This window comes from Halichoerus grypus, chromosome 14, assembly GCF_964656455.1.
Source record: "Halichoerus grypus chromosome 14, mHalGry1.hap1.1, whole genome shotgun sequence".
In the NCBI taxonomy this organism is placed as follows: Eukaryota; Metazoa; Chordata; class Mammalia; order Carnivora; family Phocidae; genus Halichoerus; species Halichoerus grypus.
Window position 1 is genome coordinate 77,083,930 of NC_135725.1, and position 17,848 is coordinate 77,101,777.

The following is a 17,848-nucleotide window of genomic DNA, read 5'->3' on the forward strand; positions in this document are numbered from 1 at the left end:
TCTAGGGGGGGTGGGACAGAGTGGGATTGGTCTTCAAAGGGAGGGCTGGGGACTGACACTAGACACACATCCTAAAAGATAACCACCACTCAGCAGGATCCAGCGAGCATGCAAATCCCTGCACCTTCCTCAGTCCTAACTTTCTATGAAGGCCCTGGATGGTCTGGCACCCGCCCTCCTCCCCACTCTCCTTCCTCTGTGCTTCTCCACATACCCTCTCTTCCTCCCAGGCAGTTCCGTTTTTCTCAAGTGTCAAGTGGAGATAATCATACAACCTAGCTCATAGGATGGCTGAGAGAATTACACTGTTTAAAACAAGCTCAGCACTCAGAACCATGTCTGCACACAGATCACCGCGTGGACCGTCATTCTTACAGTCCTAGCCTTTGTCTTTCATAAAATGGATACAGCAATGCCCACCTAGGGGGAGAGTTACCTGCATTGACTGCCATGAACGTGCGAGAACTGGCACGCAGCATTACTGAGTGCCCCCCTCTCCGACCCCAGCCCCCTTCTCTCTGCTCTCACACCCACCCGGTGAGATATTCTCCTGCAGAGATGAAGGCACTTGTTCAAGGTCACACGGCAGTCCTGCCGAAGCCCCTCTCGTCTTCTCAGCTACCTTATAAAACATGGTGGGGCTCTTATCTTGCACCCCCCTGTTCCATTCACCACGCTGGATGCAGGGCGACTGCCAACTAAATCTCTGGGCTGTTGCAATGGCAAAGCGGGTGCTCTAAGGCCATTACCTAGACAGAGGCAACGGGGAGGAAGGAGTCTTAAGATCAAACCTTGATTCTGTCACTGCTTCCCTCCATGAACTTGGGCCATTTCTGCATCTTTTGAGGCCTTTGCTTTTCTGTCTGTATAATGGGAGAGGTGCTGGCCTTGTTAGATCTCTAGGGTGCCTTCCTGCCCTGAAAGCCCCGGCCTGTGTGTCCATGCTGTAGGTCAAAGGTAGGTTTAAGAGGGCCACGCATTCTCTGCTAGTCTTCTCATCAACAGGTGAAGTCCAGTTCCCTCTCTTTGAATCCATACTGACTTTAATGACCTGCCTGACAAATAGAATGGGGCAGAAATGATGTCCTGGGACTTCTGAGGCTAGGTGCTAAGACGGCTCGCAGCTTCTGCCTGTGCTCTTAGAACACTTGATCCCGAGATGCTCCCTTTGCAAACCTAGCCTCTGTGGCCTGAAAAGTCCAGCCAAACGGACAGGCCATGAGCAGGCACTCTAGTTGACAGCCCCCACTGAGCTGAGGTCCAGCACGGCCAAGGGTCAACTGCTAGCCATTCCAGCCCCTTCTGGGTAAGTGAAGGGACCCTCTCGAAAGAAATCTTCCAGCTGCAGATGGCCCACCTGTCATGGATCAGAGACAAATCACCCAGCTGAATGAACCCTTCCCATGTTCCTGACCCACAATATGTGAGCAAAACATTGGAAAAAGGAAGGTAAGCTGTGAATTGCTATTTCAAAAGGGGCTGAGAACAGATTTTGATCACCTGATCCTCTGAGGCTGATTCCATCAAAAGGCTGCTTCCCACGCCGGGAAAACCAGGGGAATACAAAGGAGCAGCGTGAGCAGAATGCTTCTGGGGGCTGCAGCTACACAGAGGTGGTGAAAGTGTCCTCCACACAATATTATGATGAAGTACCTATAGTTTTCTTTGGTTTTGTCCTCTATCTTGATTAAAAGTTTGCAATGTTTATACTGCCACACAGAATAAATGGAAGCACAGCTTACTTTTCAAACTGTGCCTTGCTGATATCACTGTGCTTGCCAGATTTATACCATTTCTAATAGATAACAATTTTTTACTGTTTGGCACATTGAAGGGGAGCACAAGGCTCCCTCCCCTTTCTGATGCTTCATTCACTGCTACTTCCTCCATCCCTGGTCAAGAGGTGAGGGTCTCCCTGGAAATAATTGAAAATCTAAATAACAAGGTAATTCTTTATATGGTATCTCTTGGATCACCCTCCCTCCCCATATTACTGTTCACCCTACATTAATTTCCTATCACTGCTGTAAATAGATGACCACAAACTTGGTGGTTTAAAACACACATTTATTAGCTTACAGTTCTATAGGTTAGAAGTCCAGCAAAATTCTCACTTGGCTAAAATCAAGGTATTGGCAGGGTTTCATTACTTTCTGGAGGCTGTAGGGGGTGAATCCATTTGCTTGCCCTTCTCAAGTGTTACAGACTTTCCTTAGCTTGTAACCCCCTTCCTCCCTCTTCAAAGGTAGCAATGTTGTATGGCTCTGAGTTCCTCTGCTGCCCTCTTCTTCCACATTAAAGGACCCTGTGATTACACTGGGCTCACGTTGATGATTCAGGACAATCTCCTGCTTTAAAAATTGGCTTATAGCAACCTTAATTCCATATGCAAATTTAACCTTCACCTTTGTCATATGAGGTAAAATATTCACAGGTCACAGGCGTTAGGATGTGGAATTCCTTGTGGTGGCTATTATTCTGCCTACCACACACATCCAGTGACCGTCCCTAATTTGGGCAACTATATACCTGAGGACCATAGTATCCCAGGGAAAGATTACCACAGAAGAACCAGAAAACCAAGTCAACACCAAGCCAGTTTTTTTTTTTTTTTTAATTTGGGGTTTCAGAAGTTGAGGTCTAAACTGAAGGTAAAATATAATGATAATAATAGTAATGGAAAATCTGTGATGTGTTAGAGAATTGGCTTCTCCACCCCTCACTCCCCAGCCCCCTAAAGAGCTAAGGATCAGTTGAGCTTGGGAAGAGAGGAATGTTGGAAATCAAACAAGATGGTCTTGCAAACGCTAGAGAATGTCCTTAAAAGAGATCCTGTGCTCCATTTGCAACAGGCTTGTCCACAGGGTGGCTGAAGAGAATGAGGGGCTAGAGAAAATCAGGTGAGTTTGAGGGACTGGAAAGCAGAGAGCGTCTCAGCCTCACTTGCCAGATTGCATCTGGCACCTGACAAACATAGGGTGCTCTTCCTTGGCATGACAGCTGCCAGCGACAAGTGCCTTCATGGTCTACCTATGTCAACAGGTCTTCAGCTAGCTCCCCACAGATCCCAATGCCCGCAGTGTGATATAGAAGAGCTGATGGCCTCAGTAGGGCAGGAAAGCATCTGATAGATAGAGCCAGCTGGCCCCAAATGACCTTGGGGTGGGGATAGAGAGAACAAGGCAGCAGGTACCAGGATAAACCACGTGCCTATAAATCGCATGGGAACAGAGAGGTCCTGGCACAATACCATAAAGGAAAGACAGTGATGGACAAGGGCCAGACAAGACAGCAGGCACTAGAATTCACAGGCAGTGGTCCAGTACCGACCATCCTCTTACCCCCGTGCTTAAATGAACATCAGCCTCCTTTGAACTTAGATGTTCAGGAAGAGGTGGGAAGCAGAAAACCTAAGTTGAGCTAGAAGTATGTTTCCACTACCAATGGATGGAGCGGTACAGAAATGAAATTCAGTTACAGAAACATCATAGAAAATTAAATATGCTGTGCTCCTGAATTTTTGTGGCCCCAAACATCATACCCACTGCATAAAAACATCAGCAATCGTGGTCTCATCACCTTGCACATAAATGGCCTTTTGTAAATCCCTAATCATTTCCGAGTACGTTCTTTGATTTTTCAGAAAACCTATGAGTTCAAGAGCTACTGCTCCCTTCTGAGAGATTAAGAAACTGAGACTAACGAGGTCAACGTAGATTCGAAAGCTCACCAATGACCAAGCCAGAACTTAAACCCAGTTCACTCAGCCCAGCCTTCTTTCTCAGCTCCTCTCCCACTATCTCCTTTCTGCACCACAGGAAAGCAAAGCCAAAATGGTTCTGGCAAGAAGAATATTGAAAACATGTCCTTGGACCTCTACCTGGCCACCTTGTGGTCGTATTGGGAAGTCACTCTGCTTCCCACGTGGGTGAGGGACCTGCTGTCCCGGTTTGTTGTGATGATGAGTTATTGGATGCAGACATGACTTGAGAACTCTAAAGTGCGAAAAACAGAAGGTGTTATTACTATTTTTTTTTTTTTTTTTTTTTTTGCCAGATGGAGTTTCTTAGAAGAGGGGCTGTAAGAAAAAGTTTCTCTCTGCGGGTATGACAAAGAGTCTACAGAGAAATAAGAGAAATTTTAAAGTTCAGAGTAAAAGTGGGTGTCTCCCCATCGACTCTGAAAGTGCAGAGAAGAGCTTACCTTAGCTGCATCGAGCCCTGAAGTTGCAGTTTTAACATTAGATCTTTAATCTAGAGAGGAAGGTCTCTGGCAACCTCATCAGAAGGCTGAATTTTCTCTTAACCTCCAGGGAAGGAATGTTCTTTTGCTCTCTCTCTGCATTTTGCCAGTTTACACTGATGGGAGGGACCAAGAGACATATCCCACCTAGGTACACGCTTGTGCGTGCACACCTCTGCATGCTGAGATTTCATTCTTCTAGGACATCTATCTTTGAGGAAAGGGAGTTCAGGAAACAGAATTGATGGAAAAAGGGAATAGAGGCAGACAACGTAATGCCTTTCAGAAATGCCAGCTTCGTGTTTTGGAGACCACACTGCTGATCTGGGATGTCTTTTTGAGCCGTGTGTCCACTGCCTAGCTTTAAGACTTGGGCAGGTCCTCCTTTCTCTCACCGGGCCTCACTTTTCTATTATGCAAAATGGAAGGCAGGGTTGCAATACTCTGAAGTAGACACCTGCAGTCTACGGCCATACCACCCTGAACGTGCCCGATCTCGTCTGAAGTAGACACCTGCTGACACCAACCCCCCTTTCTGTTGCTTGCACCCTACTTTTCCTTGAGAGTCTGGGCCTTCCCTCAACTCACTACCGTGCATTTTAGGGCAGGTGCCACTTGGCCCAAGTCCCAGGTATGACTGGATCTCGGATGAGCCCAGTCCTCCCCCCTGACCACAATGACTGGTACAGTGATGGGCATGAGGACCAAGCTGGCCCAATGAGATGAAATCCTATGACTTTAGCTGGAGGAACTGGGAAAAAGATGTTCTTAGTGAGTGGGGAAGCTAGAGTTGTCCAGAGAATGGCATGGTGCTGAGGCAAGCAGAGAGAAGAGAAGAGGGATCCCAATGACATTGTTTGATCCCCTTAATCCTACTGTGCCTTGACTTCTGTTTGATCCAATACATTTTTTTTCTTTTTGCCTAAACTAGTTCTGAGTTTCTGTCACTTATAATCCTAAGAATTCTACTAAAAAAAAATCTCCACTTGCCCATCTACCTTTGAAGATCTGTTGATCTTTGAGTCTACAATACAGTTTAATTGCATTATTTCATTCTCTAGAAGTTTCTTCTTTGTATTGGTCTCCCAGCCATTGTCTGTTTCCCTACCTGTGGTGCAGGCACATTAAGAGCTGACTGCGTGATAATATGATACTTTATGTGGAAAACCCAAAAGACTCCACCCCAAAACTGCTAGAACTCCTATAGGAATTTAGTAAAGTGGCAGGATATAAAATCAATGCACAGAAATCACTTGCATTTCTATACACCAACAACAAGACAGAAGAAAGAGAAATTAAGGAGTCGATCCCATTTACAATTGCACCCAAAACCATAGGATACCTAGGAATAAATCTAACCAAAGAGGCAAAGAATCTGTACTCAGAAAACTATAGAATACTCATGAAAGAAACTGAGGAAGACACAAAGAAATGGAAAAACGTTCCATGCTCATGGATTGGAAGAACAAATATTGTGAAGATGTCAACGCTACCTAGAGCAATCTACACATTCAATGCAATCCCTATCAAAATACCATCAACTTTTTTCAAAGAAATGGAACAAATAATCCTAAAATTTGTATGGAACCAGAAAAGACCCCGAATAGCCAGAGGAATGTTGAAAAAGAAAAGCAAAGCTGGTGGCATCACAATTCCAGACTCCAAGTTCTATTACAAAGCTGTAATCATCAAGACAGTATGGTACTGGCACAAAAACAGACACGTAGATCAATGGAACAGGGTAGAGAGCCCAGAAATGGACCCTCAACTCTATGGTCAACTAATTTTCAACAAAGCAGGAAAGAATGTCCAATGGAAAAAAGACAGTCTCTTCAACAAATGGTGTTGGGAAAATTGGACAGCCACATGCAGAAGAATGAAACTGGACCATTTCCTTACACTACACACAAAAATAGACTCAAAATGGATGAAAGACCTAAATGTGAAAAAGGAATCCATCAAAATCCATGAGGATAACACAGGCAGCAACCTCTTCGACCTCAGCCGCAGCAACTTCTTCCTAGATCATCGCCAAAGGCAAGGGAAGCAACGGCAAAACTGAACTATTGGGATTTCATCAAGATAAAAAGCTTTTGCACAACAAAACCTAAAGACAAACGACAGAATGGGAGAAGATATTTGCAAATGACATATCAGATAAAGGGCTTACCCAATTATTTGTTCACCCAAAGAACAAATAATCCAACCAAGAAATGGGCAGAAGACACGAACAGACATTTCTGCAAAGAAGACATCTAACTGGCCAACAGACACATGAAAAAGTGCTCAACATCACTAGGCATCAGGGAAATCCAAATCAAAACCTCAATGAGATACCACCTCACACCAGTCAGAATGGCTCGAATTGACAAGTCAGGGAACAACACATGTTGGCGAGGATGCAGAGAAAGGGGAACCCTCCTACACTGTTGGTGGGAATGCAAGCTGGTGCAGCCACTCTGGAAAACAGTATGGAGGTTCCTCAAAAAGTTGAAAATAGAGCTACCCTACGACCCAGCAATTGCACTACTGGGTATTTATCCCAAAGATACAAATGTAGTGATCCGAAGGGGCACATGCACCCCAATGTTTATAGCAGCAATGTCCATAATAGCCAAGCTATGGGAAGAGCCCAGATGTCCGTCGACAGAGGAACTGATAAAGAAAATGTGCTTTATATATACAATGGAATATTACGCAGCCATCAAAAAAATGAAATCTTGTCGTGGATGGAACTAGAGGGTATTATGCTAAGTGAAATAAGTCAATCAGAGAAAGATAAGTATCATATGATCTCACTGATATGAGGAATTTGAGAAACAAGACGCAGGATCATAGGGGAAGGGAGGGAAAAATGACTCAAGACGACACCAGAGAGGGAGACAAACCATAAGAGACTCTTAATCTCAGGAAACAAACTGAGGGTTGCTGGAGTGGAGGGTGCTGGGAGGGATGGGGTGACTGGGTGATGGACATTGGGGACGGTATGTGCTATGGTGAGCGCTGTGAATTGTGTAAGACTGATGAATCACAGAACTGTACCCCTGAAACAAATAATACATTATATGTTAATAAAAAAAAAGAGCTTACTGTGTATTCTATTTCCTGTGGTCTCTCCCAGAGACACAGTCCTGGCCCACATCCCTGGCCCCATTCCTCCCTCCATCCCTTATTTCTTTCTTATTTACTGAGATGGTTGGGTTGCTAAGTTGAATCAACAGATTCCTGGGGTTCTCCCTCAGTTTACTGGGCGGGATAAACTAGAAAAAAGCCAGTCTGTGCTATAAATGATCACAGGGTCTATAACAGAGGTAGTAGGCATGTGGAAACAGTAATGATCTTTAGAAGAGTATGGTCACTTTTCCAAGGTGGGGAGGGAAAAGAAGACAAATCTGGAAAGAGGTCTACTTGTTTGCTACACAGGCTGGTGGGGAGCAATTCACTCTAGGCTAAAAGACGGTAGGAGCAAAGGCTCTGAGGCATTAAACGAGGATGTATGTTCAGAGAACCACACCTAATTGACTCCACCGGCTCTAGTGTAAAAGGAAGCAAAGTGATGGAGAGGTTGGAAAGGGTCAAATCAAGAAGGCATCGAATGCCAGGTGAAGAAGTTCATCTTGAAGGGCGAAGTTTACCAAGTGTGCTTCCATGAGCTCTGCCTCCCCACACATAAAACACTCACTAAATTGTTACAAATTCAGGTTCCTGGGACCTAACCCCCTCTACAGTATCAACATTACTGGTGTGGGACCCTGGAACCTACATTTGAAACAAGCACCCTATGTCATTCTGATAAAACAAACCATCCAGTTTGAAAGCCTCTTCTATAGGCAACAAAGATCCTCAAAATCCTCTGTGTCCTTACGCCATGCTTCATTCTGGAGCCTTAAGCAGATAAGACTGCCATTCCCCTCCATGCCCTTGCCTTGGCTATACCCACTCTTTCCCTAATGTAAGTTGACCCACCTCTTGAAGCCAGTTAAACACCATCTTCCCCAACTTCAACCAACCTTAAGGTCTCCACTGAAACTTTCTCTTCTGGGCATCTCATTGACATGATCCCATTGTGCCCACAGAGGTAAGACATGCCCTACCTCACCCCCAAATGGACAGTCCCCTTCCTGAGGCCAGGAGCTCTCAAGGACCTACTGCATATTGGGCACTAAAGTTCTGATGTCTCATTTCATTCTTCCAACAATTCCACAAGGTACGTTTAACTATCCCACTTTACAGATGGAGAAACCACGGGAGCCTGGTGTGCTGAAGGCCACAGAGGCAGCAGCCATGCGCGAGCTACCCCTCACAGGGAGAGGCCTCCAGCAAGCAGCCTTGGCACCTGGGCCAGCTCCATGGTCATGGGCCAATGGCACTTACCACACATCCTGAGGAGTCTACCTGGCGGTCAGACACGCACTTGAAGTTTCGAGTGCAGCCCCCATTGTTCCGAGAGCAGTCACGAACCGGCCCAAAGGAGGACAGCAGGTCGTTGATGGTTTCGAAGTATGTGGACAGCATCGCTTCTTCCCTTGGAGACAAAGGGGATGGTTAAACCCCAGAGACATGTGTATCATTAGATTAAAAAAAATTAAATATGCATTCATTACAGTTAAGAGCACCATTTATGATATTTGTAATCAAGAAAATGATACAAATACATATCTAAAAAGAAAATAGTAAGAAAAAATCCAATAGGTATGCCATCATATGACCTGATGTTTGTCTACTTGTGATGAAAAGGAATATACTTGGAACTTGGCACTCTTTATTTCATTAATCCTCATAATTTGGGAAGGTAGGCTTGAGATTTTCATTTTACCAATAAGTGAACTGTGGCTCAGAAAGCTGAAGTGTCTTGCTGAAGTCCACCCAGCTTGTAATGTGGCAGAACTGAAGTTTGTGCCAAGCTCCATCTGAGTCCAAAAAGGAAAGCTCTTCCTGCTATACAACTCTTAACTCACATTCTGTATGTTTCTAGAGATTCCAGACCTCCCCGTAGCAACTCTGCAAAATGAGCACATTCTTATTATTCCTACTTTGGATATACATTGGAACTATTAAAGGTATGGGATTTCCCCCAAATTAAACAGCAAAGCTAAGACACAAACACAGGACTGTCTGACCCTAGAACCTTAGAGCTTTATTTTTCATACTATTGCATAAATGTGACCCCGTCCAGACTGACAGCAAGAGCTGCTGGAAAGGTCATGGGATTCTAGGCAAATGCATCCTTCCTCCCAAATGAGGTTCCCAAGAGATGAGACTGGGCTAGGTACCATGATCCATGGATCTGCCAAAGTTTTATTAGATGAGATATACAGACAGGAGTTTTTGGATGCTGCTTTCTGGCAAAAGGGCCCCCAGATAAGGATATCCTAGCATTGGTGTATCTGTGATGCCCACAGTTGCAGAAGATATTAAAGGGACACCACAGGCACCAAGTGGAGGTACACATCATCCCATGATAGAGGACTCATGGGATCCAGAATTGTGAAGGAAGGGAGATGCTTATTGCAAGAAGAGGCCAGGGAGTGCTATTGGTGATACCTCTGGACCATCCTTCATCCTTCTCTCACTGTTTCCCTCCGGAGGCATGGAGTTCTACGTTTTTGTGTCCTAGCTTATTTTCTATCTCCAGTATGATCCCCTTCTATACTATCTTTCATACTGACTGTCAGTGAATCTTGTACATTCCAGTTCTAATTCATACCTCACTCATCAATAATAGCTCTCCATTACTTACAGAAGAAAATCTAAGTTAGTTTCCTTGGCATTAAGGTCCTTCATAATTTGGTCCCTGCCTGCCCATCCAGCTCCATTTACCCTGTCCTCATATTCTCTACTGGCTAGCCACAGGTCTCTTCTCATTCCCTGAACACACAATCTTAGGTTAGGTTCTCTGAGAACAGACTCTGAAACAGAGTTGCACACAGCAGATTTTTCAAGGATCCCTCTTCTACACTTGTAGGAAGTAAGCAAGGCAGGACTGGACAAGGGAGAGGCCGACCTGCAATGTGGTTAATGCAAATAGATCTGAAGCTTCAGTTTGTCTTTAGGGGAGCTCTAGAGCTGGGTGGCCCTTTAAGGATGTCCTGATTAGAGACAAGGGGCCCTGCCCTCTGTATCACCATGTTGGCCAGTCACTGGCCAAGGGCTGCCATCTGGAAGGTGGTATCCTTGGGTGAGGCAGTTCATTGAAGGCAATACCCGGTGAGGAACACGGCTATGGGCCACAGGCCACAATCCAGGGGACGGGCAGGTCATCCCTGAAAAAGGGATCTGAGTATAGTATGTACCTTCACTTCTCAGAATCCTTAATCATGCTTTTGGGTCTGGGATGCTCATCTCTGATTCTTCTCCCTGATAAAATCCCAAGAATCCTTCAAAACTATTCAAATTCAGGGCACCTGGGTGGCTCAGACAGTTAAGCGTCTGCTTTAGGCTCAGGTCATGATCCCCGAGTCCTGGGATTGAGTCCCGCATCCAGCTCCCTGCTCAGCAGGTAGCCTGCTTCTCCCTCTGCCTCTGCCAGTCTCTCTCTCTCTCCGTCTCTCATGAATAAATAAATAAAATCTTTAAAAAAACCAAAAAAACAAAAAAACTATTCAAATTCATCCATCCATCTATTCATTCATATATTGCACATGCTTATTGAGTGCTTACTTCATAGGAGGCACTATTCTAAGTACTGGGGATGCAGAAGTGACGTAGGACAAAGGCCTTACCTCCACAGAGCTTGCTATGAGTTCCTTGTGAAACCCTGTCTACATCCCCCAACCAACCAGAATTAATTTCTTTTCCCTCTGAACACATTGTTTAAATCTATTATCTCACTGATCTTAATCATCGGCTCTATGGTTTCCCAGAAAGACCATGAGCTTTTTGAGCAAATGCCTCAAGAGTTACTCATCCCTCTCTAGCCCCCAGCACAAGGCCTGGCAAAAACTTGTGATAAGTAAATGTTTTCCAGAAGAAACAAAACACCAGAAGGCATGGATGTGGCCTCCACCTGTCATTGGTCTCAGCAAGAGGGATACGCCTCTGCTCACCCCCAACTCTAGGTTCCCGTCCCAAGTCCCTCACGCTCAGGTCTGTAGTACAAGGACAACAGAGAAGATGACAGGAGAGCTGCTAGACTAGCCCTCACTTCCCAACTTGACACAGGATGAGGTCAGGGTGACAGGTGGATGGGGGAAGAGAACTAACAGTTCCTGAACTGAGGCTGCTCTTGGGAGACTTGCCACTTTTGAATCATGGAAAGAGTTGAGGATTCTGAGAAGACATTAAGGCTATTAAAATATTAATATCCTTAGAGGGAGAAGAAGAAGAAGTGAGAATTAAAATGAGGAGATAAAGACAGAGGGAGGGACAAGCTGAGAAAGTGTGAGACCACGTAAAGAGATAAACATGTAGAGAAATTGCTAGAAAGGACAGAAATGGATGAATGGATGGATGGGTGGGTAGATGGATGGATAGACAGACAGACAGAAAAATATAGAGACAGAGAGACACATCCAGAGGAGTGTCATATAGAGAGAGATTAAAAGAGAGGACTATGGAGGCAGAGAAAGTATGTGAAAAGAGAGTCTGAAATGAAGAGCTAGGTTAGGGAGAAACAGGAGTAAGAAACACAGAGATTTAAAAGGAGAAAACATCAAGGTAAACAGAACAAGGGTGTCCTGTATGGAGCACAGGGAGAGGGGAAGGGAGGAGGAGGGGGCGGGGGGGAAGGGGATGGGGAAGGAAACAGCCTCAGAAAGACAGAGAATGAAAGTGAAGAAAAAGACCCTGAGTGAGTGGAAGAGAATGCACACAGGGACACAGAGAGCAGTCAGAGAATGACAAAGAAAAACAAAGGAAAAAAAGATAAAAACAAGCAAAAAATGTCACCTTGCAGTGGAACCGGAGACAGCTCAGGCTATACAAATAAGGAGGCTGTTAGCTTTTAAAAGGATTGATTCTGCATAAACATCAGTTACATGAGGGGAACATTATTTCAAACACAAAGACCTGACACTGGGGCTTTACTGAGTCTAGCAGTGATTGTGTCAGGCTGGAGAAATGAAGAATCATCTGGAGCAAGTGAGAGAAGTAGCTCAAGGCAAACCCTGACATTTTCTTAACTCCAGACTTAATCCCTCATCCCAGCTGCTGAGTTTAGGATTGGGGATTTGTTGGAGCTTAAAGCTGCCCCAATAGCTGGGGGCAAAGGATCAGGGGACTAGCACTGCAGGTGGAGGTGGGCTGGGGTGACAGAGAGAACTGGGTGACTCACAGCTTTGCCAGAAATCACCATTAACACCAACATCTTCATCATCTCTAACTTTCTGAGCACCTGCTGTGCATGGACACTGTGCCAGGCTCCTTCCCCAGGCCCTGTCCTTTGACTTTCACCATTGGCCTAGGAAGTATACCTTTTTACTCCTACCCTGCAGCTGAGAGACTGGGTCTTGTGGGGAGGGGAGTTCTGTTACTCTCCCTGGTCCATGAGGTGGAGAGGCCAGGGTGTGCATCCAAGTCGGCCTGATGTCAGGTCCTGAGCTTTCTCTGTGCCATGGTGAGCTAGACCAACTTGCCCCGTGCCCCGGGGCGAGACAGAGCTCTTATAACGGGACAGACGGTAGCAATCTGCATCCAATCTCTGTGTCTTCGTGGAGGAAGAACTGGAAGGGCAGAACCTGGACAACTCTGCATTCCTCCCAGCACTGTCTCCTGGCCTGTGTATATGCCATAATAGCCTTGATCCACGCTGGAGTAAGAAGGGGAACCATGGTGCACTCATTTCCCAGCGTTGCCATAACAAGTACCTGGAACCAGCTGCTTTAGAACAAGAGAAACTTACTTTCTCCCAGTTCTGAAGGTTGGAAGTCCAAACTCAAGGTGTCAGCAGAGCTTTGCTTCCTCTGTAGGCTCTAGAGGAGAATCCTTGCTTGCCTCTGCATAGCTTCCCATGGCTCCTGGCAACCTTGGCATCCCTTGGCTTATAGTCAAATGACTCCAACCTCTGCCTCCAGCTACACATGGCCTTCTCCCTGCATCTGAGTCTTTTCCTCTTCTTACAACGACACCATCCAATGGATTTAGCATCACCCTAATCCATTATGATCTTATCTTGATTACATTGGCAAACACCCTATTTCCAAAGGTCACATTCTGAGAATCTGGGTGGACATGAATTTTGGGGGCACATGACTCAACCTACTTATCCATGGCTCAGAGGAAAGTCCTCAAGATCCTGCAGTAGGAGACAGCCGGGACTAGAACACTCTGGTCCTTGGCTCTTACTTCAGTGCTCCTAACCCCACACCAGCCCTTCCAGTTCCAGACCCTCCCTGTTACATTGTGGAATTTGCAAGGCCTATAAAGTCTTAGAAAAAGGACCCTGATAAAGCCACTTCTGCACTTGAGAGGAGAAAAAAACCAACTTTAATCAAGTACATGACACATCCCAGGCAGAACAGGGGTCAGCAAGCTTCTCTTTATAGGAGTCTATAGCAAATATCTTAGGCTTTGGAAGTCATACAGTCTCTGACCCAACTACTCAAATCTGCTTTAGTGATGCTCAAGCAGCCACAGACAATATGTTACGACAATATGCAAAGTGCAGTGAGTTAGGATGGTATGTTTCATTAAGACTGTATGTACAAAAAGACACAGCAGGCTGGATTGCTATTTCTTGGTGTTTGTTTGCTTTGATGGGAACACCCACAGGTCAGTGTTGGGAGTTAAGATTTGAACCCAGCTACACCCGACTCTACAGCCCATGTTCTTGCTCCTACGTGAAGTTTCATCTGCACCTCAGTCTTCTCATCTGTAAAGTGGAAACAGTATGTTTCTAGCTCCCAACCATGTAGGATCATTGTGAGAACACAATGACACAATGCACAGAAGCCCAATTACTCTCATCTATTCATCATCCATTCATTCAAGACACCTTTGGGCACCCACTGCAGGCCAGGTACCGAGCTGATCATGACTCTGCTCTCCTTTGGCCTCTCCACGCCTCTGTTCCTGCACCTGCCAGGTCCAGGTGCTGTCCATGGTGTTGCCAAGCACCTCTCCAGCTCTGGCATCTGAATTCTTTTTCTGATAATCCTGCTTTCAAAACGAAGTCAGCCAGACCCAGCAGACCGAGTGAGGCTGCCATCCCCACACTACCTGATTGCTCCAGTGCAAATGCATCACCTGGGTCCCATTTGGCTGAGTCAGCAGAGCCCCACACAGGGTGAGTATGAGGCAGGGCAGCTGGGGACAGATGCTGACGTGGCCTGCTCTTAATAAACTCCAGGGGATGTCTGTGTCACTCACAGAGAGGTGTGAACAGATGACTCTGGGCCCAGACACTGACACGGCCCCACGGATGAGGACTAATCATTCTCTGGTAACAATGGGCTGCCTGGTCTCCTGAGCTCCCTGGGAGGGAGGAACCTCGGGCAGCTACCTCCACCCCAGCGGCATGAGCAGCAGTGTAGACCAGTGGGTATGCAGCAGCTTTGTCTCTTGGCTTCACTCACTATGAGACGCTGGACAAGTCCCTTATACTCTGAGCCTCCACTTCCTCATCTGAAAAATGGGTCTAGGAACACCTAGCTAGCAGAGTTAGCCTGAGAAATAATGTAGACAATGTATGTAAGAAAGTGTTCAATGGCTGTAGTGATTAGTACCATCTCAGTGTCCCTCAAAGTTGCAAGAACCATGGCTTGAGAATGTAAGGAGCTCAATAATGAAGAAGGGAAGGTCCATTCACTCATTCAAATTTTTCATTGATGTCTAATTTCTTGCTGGGCCCCGAGCTGGTTCCTGGGGCACTTAGGCATAGGTGTGACATAGCATGAGCTAGGGAGGTAGGAAAAAAACCACAGAAGTTACCCTCGCAATATAACTGGGGCCATGGGATCATAAAGAGGTCCCCCTCAGCCAGACCCCGGAAGTGGGGGGTCAGACAAGGCTTTCTGGAGGGGATAGTATTGAACCTGAGACATAAAGGATGAGCAGGAATTGGCCAAATGAAGGAGAGTGGTATGGGATAAGAGTATTGCAGGCAGAGGGAACAGAATATGTTAAGTCCCAGAGAGGTCGGGGAGGACAGGCCCAGGTTCAGGGAACTTTAAGCAGTGCAAGGAAGCGTGAGTGCTGGGAGGGGGTGGGGTGTGGCAAAGGATGAGGCAGCAGACAAGCCAGGCAAGGTTTTGTGTGCCAGGCCTTGGCAATTCTGGACTTCACCCTGGGAGATATAGGGTAGCCTCCAGAGATTTCTAAAAACAGATCCTACTTTTATTCCCACTAGTAACATAGATTGGTATTTTCTACAAATCATTATGGCAAGAAAAACAACAAGAATAGTGAATGCTTCTTGGGCATTCATCACATGCCCTGAAATGTATCAAGCATTGCTTGTGTCCACCTACTTAACTTTCATTTAAAAAAAAAAAAAAAAAGTGATGTAAATGCTATGATCATCCCCATTTTACAGAAGAAGAAACTGAGGCGCCATTGTGAGGATGAAAGGCTGTTTTGAGACCAACTGAAGATAATGTAGGTACAGTCTCAGGATGGGGGCCGGGGTACACGGCCACTGTTTTATAAAGATGAGTCATAAAAGGCTTCTGGGCAGGGGTGAGCTGCCGCAGGCCACAGGGAGGCAGATTTGGGCTTTTCTAACATCAGAGCCTTTGAGCAAGGTCCTGCTGCTGCCCACTACTGCAGGAGTGCAAATGGAGGAGGGATGGCCATTTTCGGGGCTGGTTCTGGAGGATAGTCCAGCTTCCGGGGAGGGCTGTCCAGTATCATTGTGATGGGGAGAAACAATGGATAATATCTATCGAGAACTGAAGACAGGCAAGCTTTGATGTAACACGGCTTCTCTGGTTATTTCTTGCCATAGCCCCGTGGGACGGTGCTATTCCTATGGCCCCTTCTGTTGATTAACAAAGAAATGCACACCCTCGCGTGCAGGAACCTGCACTCACGGCAGTGGGGGCTGGCCCCCGTGTCACACGGTACGTCAGCATGGCGGAGCCGGGGCCCTGCCCTGGGGTGTCCGCTTCTGAGCCAACACTGTCCTGTTTTCCCCCTTCCTATCCCTTCCCAGCTGGAGATTCTGGGGCTGGTGTTCCAGCTGACACTTCTCATTCCCCTTCCTCTAGCAATTACGGCTTGCGCTAATTTAGGTCAAGAATATATATCGCTGTGCAGAGTGGTCTCCGAGCTTCCTGTGAGTATCTGTGCCTTTGAGTAGCTCGCAAGCTTCCTGCGTGCTGAGATTCTTCCTCACTCACTTCCCCCCATGTGCTGGGTGTGAGCAGCTGTTCGGTGAATAAGCACAGGCGGTGAAGGAAGAGGAGGGACCAAGGGGGGCCATCAGCTGCGTGGTCTCGGGGACAAAGAGAAAATGACTGAGTGTCCACTGCCCCTCTGGGAAACGGGGACAACAAGATTCAGCTCACAGGGTTGTGGTCAGGACTCGGGGAGATGGAAGCTATCAAGGCCAGTCCTCTGCACCGGGCCCAAACAGGGGGTCTCAATAAGGGGCTGAAGCACATCTGTTCTTCTCAGGAATACTTCCTCAGCACTCGCCATGGAGGCTGGAGGTTCGGGATACAGGGAGGGACAAACAGAGCAAGGGCTTTGTTCTCTTGGAACGCACAGCTCACTTGATGGCACATAGTCACCCAGCAAGTCCCCACGTCTGTGCCTACTTCGAAGTCTGTGCCTCTGTCCGTGTCTACATCTGTAATTACAAACTATAGTAGATGCTGAAAAAAGACAGGGTGGTAAGAGAGCCTATGTCAGAGGGGCCAGTCTAATCTAGGGAGTGGAGGATGGGAGTTGGGACACGGGCTGGGGGAAGCCGATTTCCCCCAAGAGCATCAAGCCCGGAAGCTAAACCAGCCAGTGGCCTGGTGAAGTTCTGTCACTCCAGGGCTCTCCCCAGGAGTGTCGGGATAAGGTGTGACCCCCCACCCCCACATGCCCAATGACCATGGAGTCCATCCGATCTCTGTGGCCATCATTCCTTGGCAAAAAGTTATCACCTCGTTCTGACTGCTCCGTCACAGAAATTCTCCTCCTCAGCCTATCCCCCTTTCTCCTGGCCCTTGTGAATCCCATCATCACATTTAAAAGAAACCATGATTTAAAAAGTTCTTCATCTCAGGAAACAAACTGAGGGTTGCTGGAGTGGTGGGGGGTGGGAGGGATGGGGTGGCTGGGTGATGGATATTGGGGAGGGTATGTGCTATGGTGAGCGCTGTGAATTGTGTAAGACTGATGAATCACAGACCTGTACCCCTGAAACAAATAATACATTATATGTTAATCTAAAAAAAATGTTCGGTGACAAATGCTGAGGATGGAGGATTACTTATTTATGAAATACCCACACGGAGTCATTGAGAGCTCCTTACATCTCTCATCTCAGAGAGAAGCTCGTTAAGATGGGCCCCAGGGGTGGGAGGGCAGGGGGTTCTCAGGAACAGCTGCTCAGGAAGCCCAGCTGGGAGCGGGCCTGCTCCCCAGGGAGGGTGGAAGGCCCCAGGGACCTGGGGTAGCAGAGGGAGCTGCCTGGAGCCAGGAGAGCTCGCCAGTAGAGCGTAAATGGGGTGATGTC

The 17,848-nt window shown here is 46.8% G+C and overlaps 1 protein-coding gene across 4 annotated transcripts in view; it reads right to left on the reverse strand.

Moving 5' to 3' along the window:
* ASTN2 (astrotactin 2) overlaps positions 1 to 17,848 on the reverse strand; it is an 865,335-nt gene that overhangs the window by 350,988 nt on the left and 496,499 nt on the right. For all 4 annotated transcript variants that reach the window (XM_078061680.1, XM_078061681.1, XM_078061679.1 and 1 more), the window contains one exon: positions 8,617 to 8,767. In XM_078061680.1, the coding sequence (XP_077917806.1) occupies positions 8,617 to 8,767 (151 nt within the window). The remainder of the gene's footprint in view (positions 1 to 8,616; positions 8,768 to 17,848) is intronic.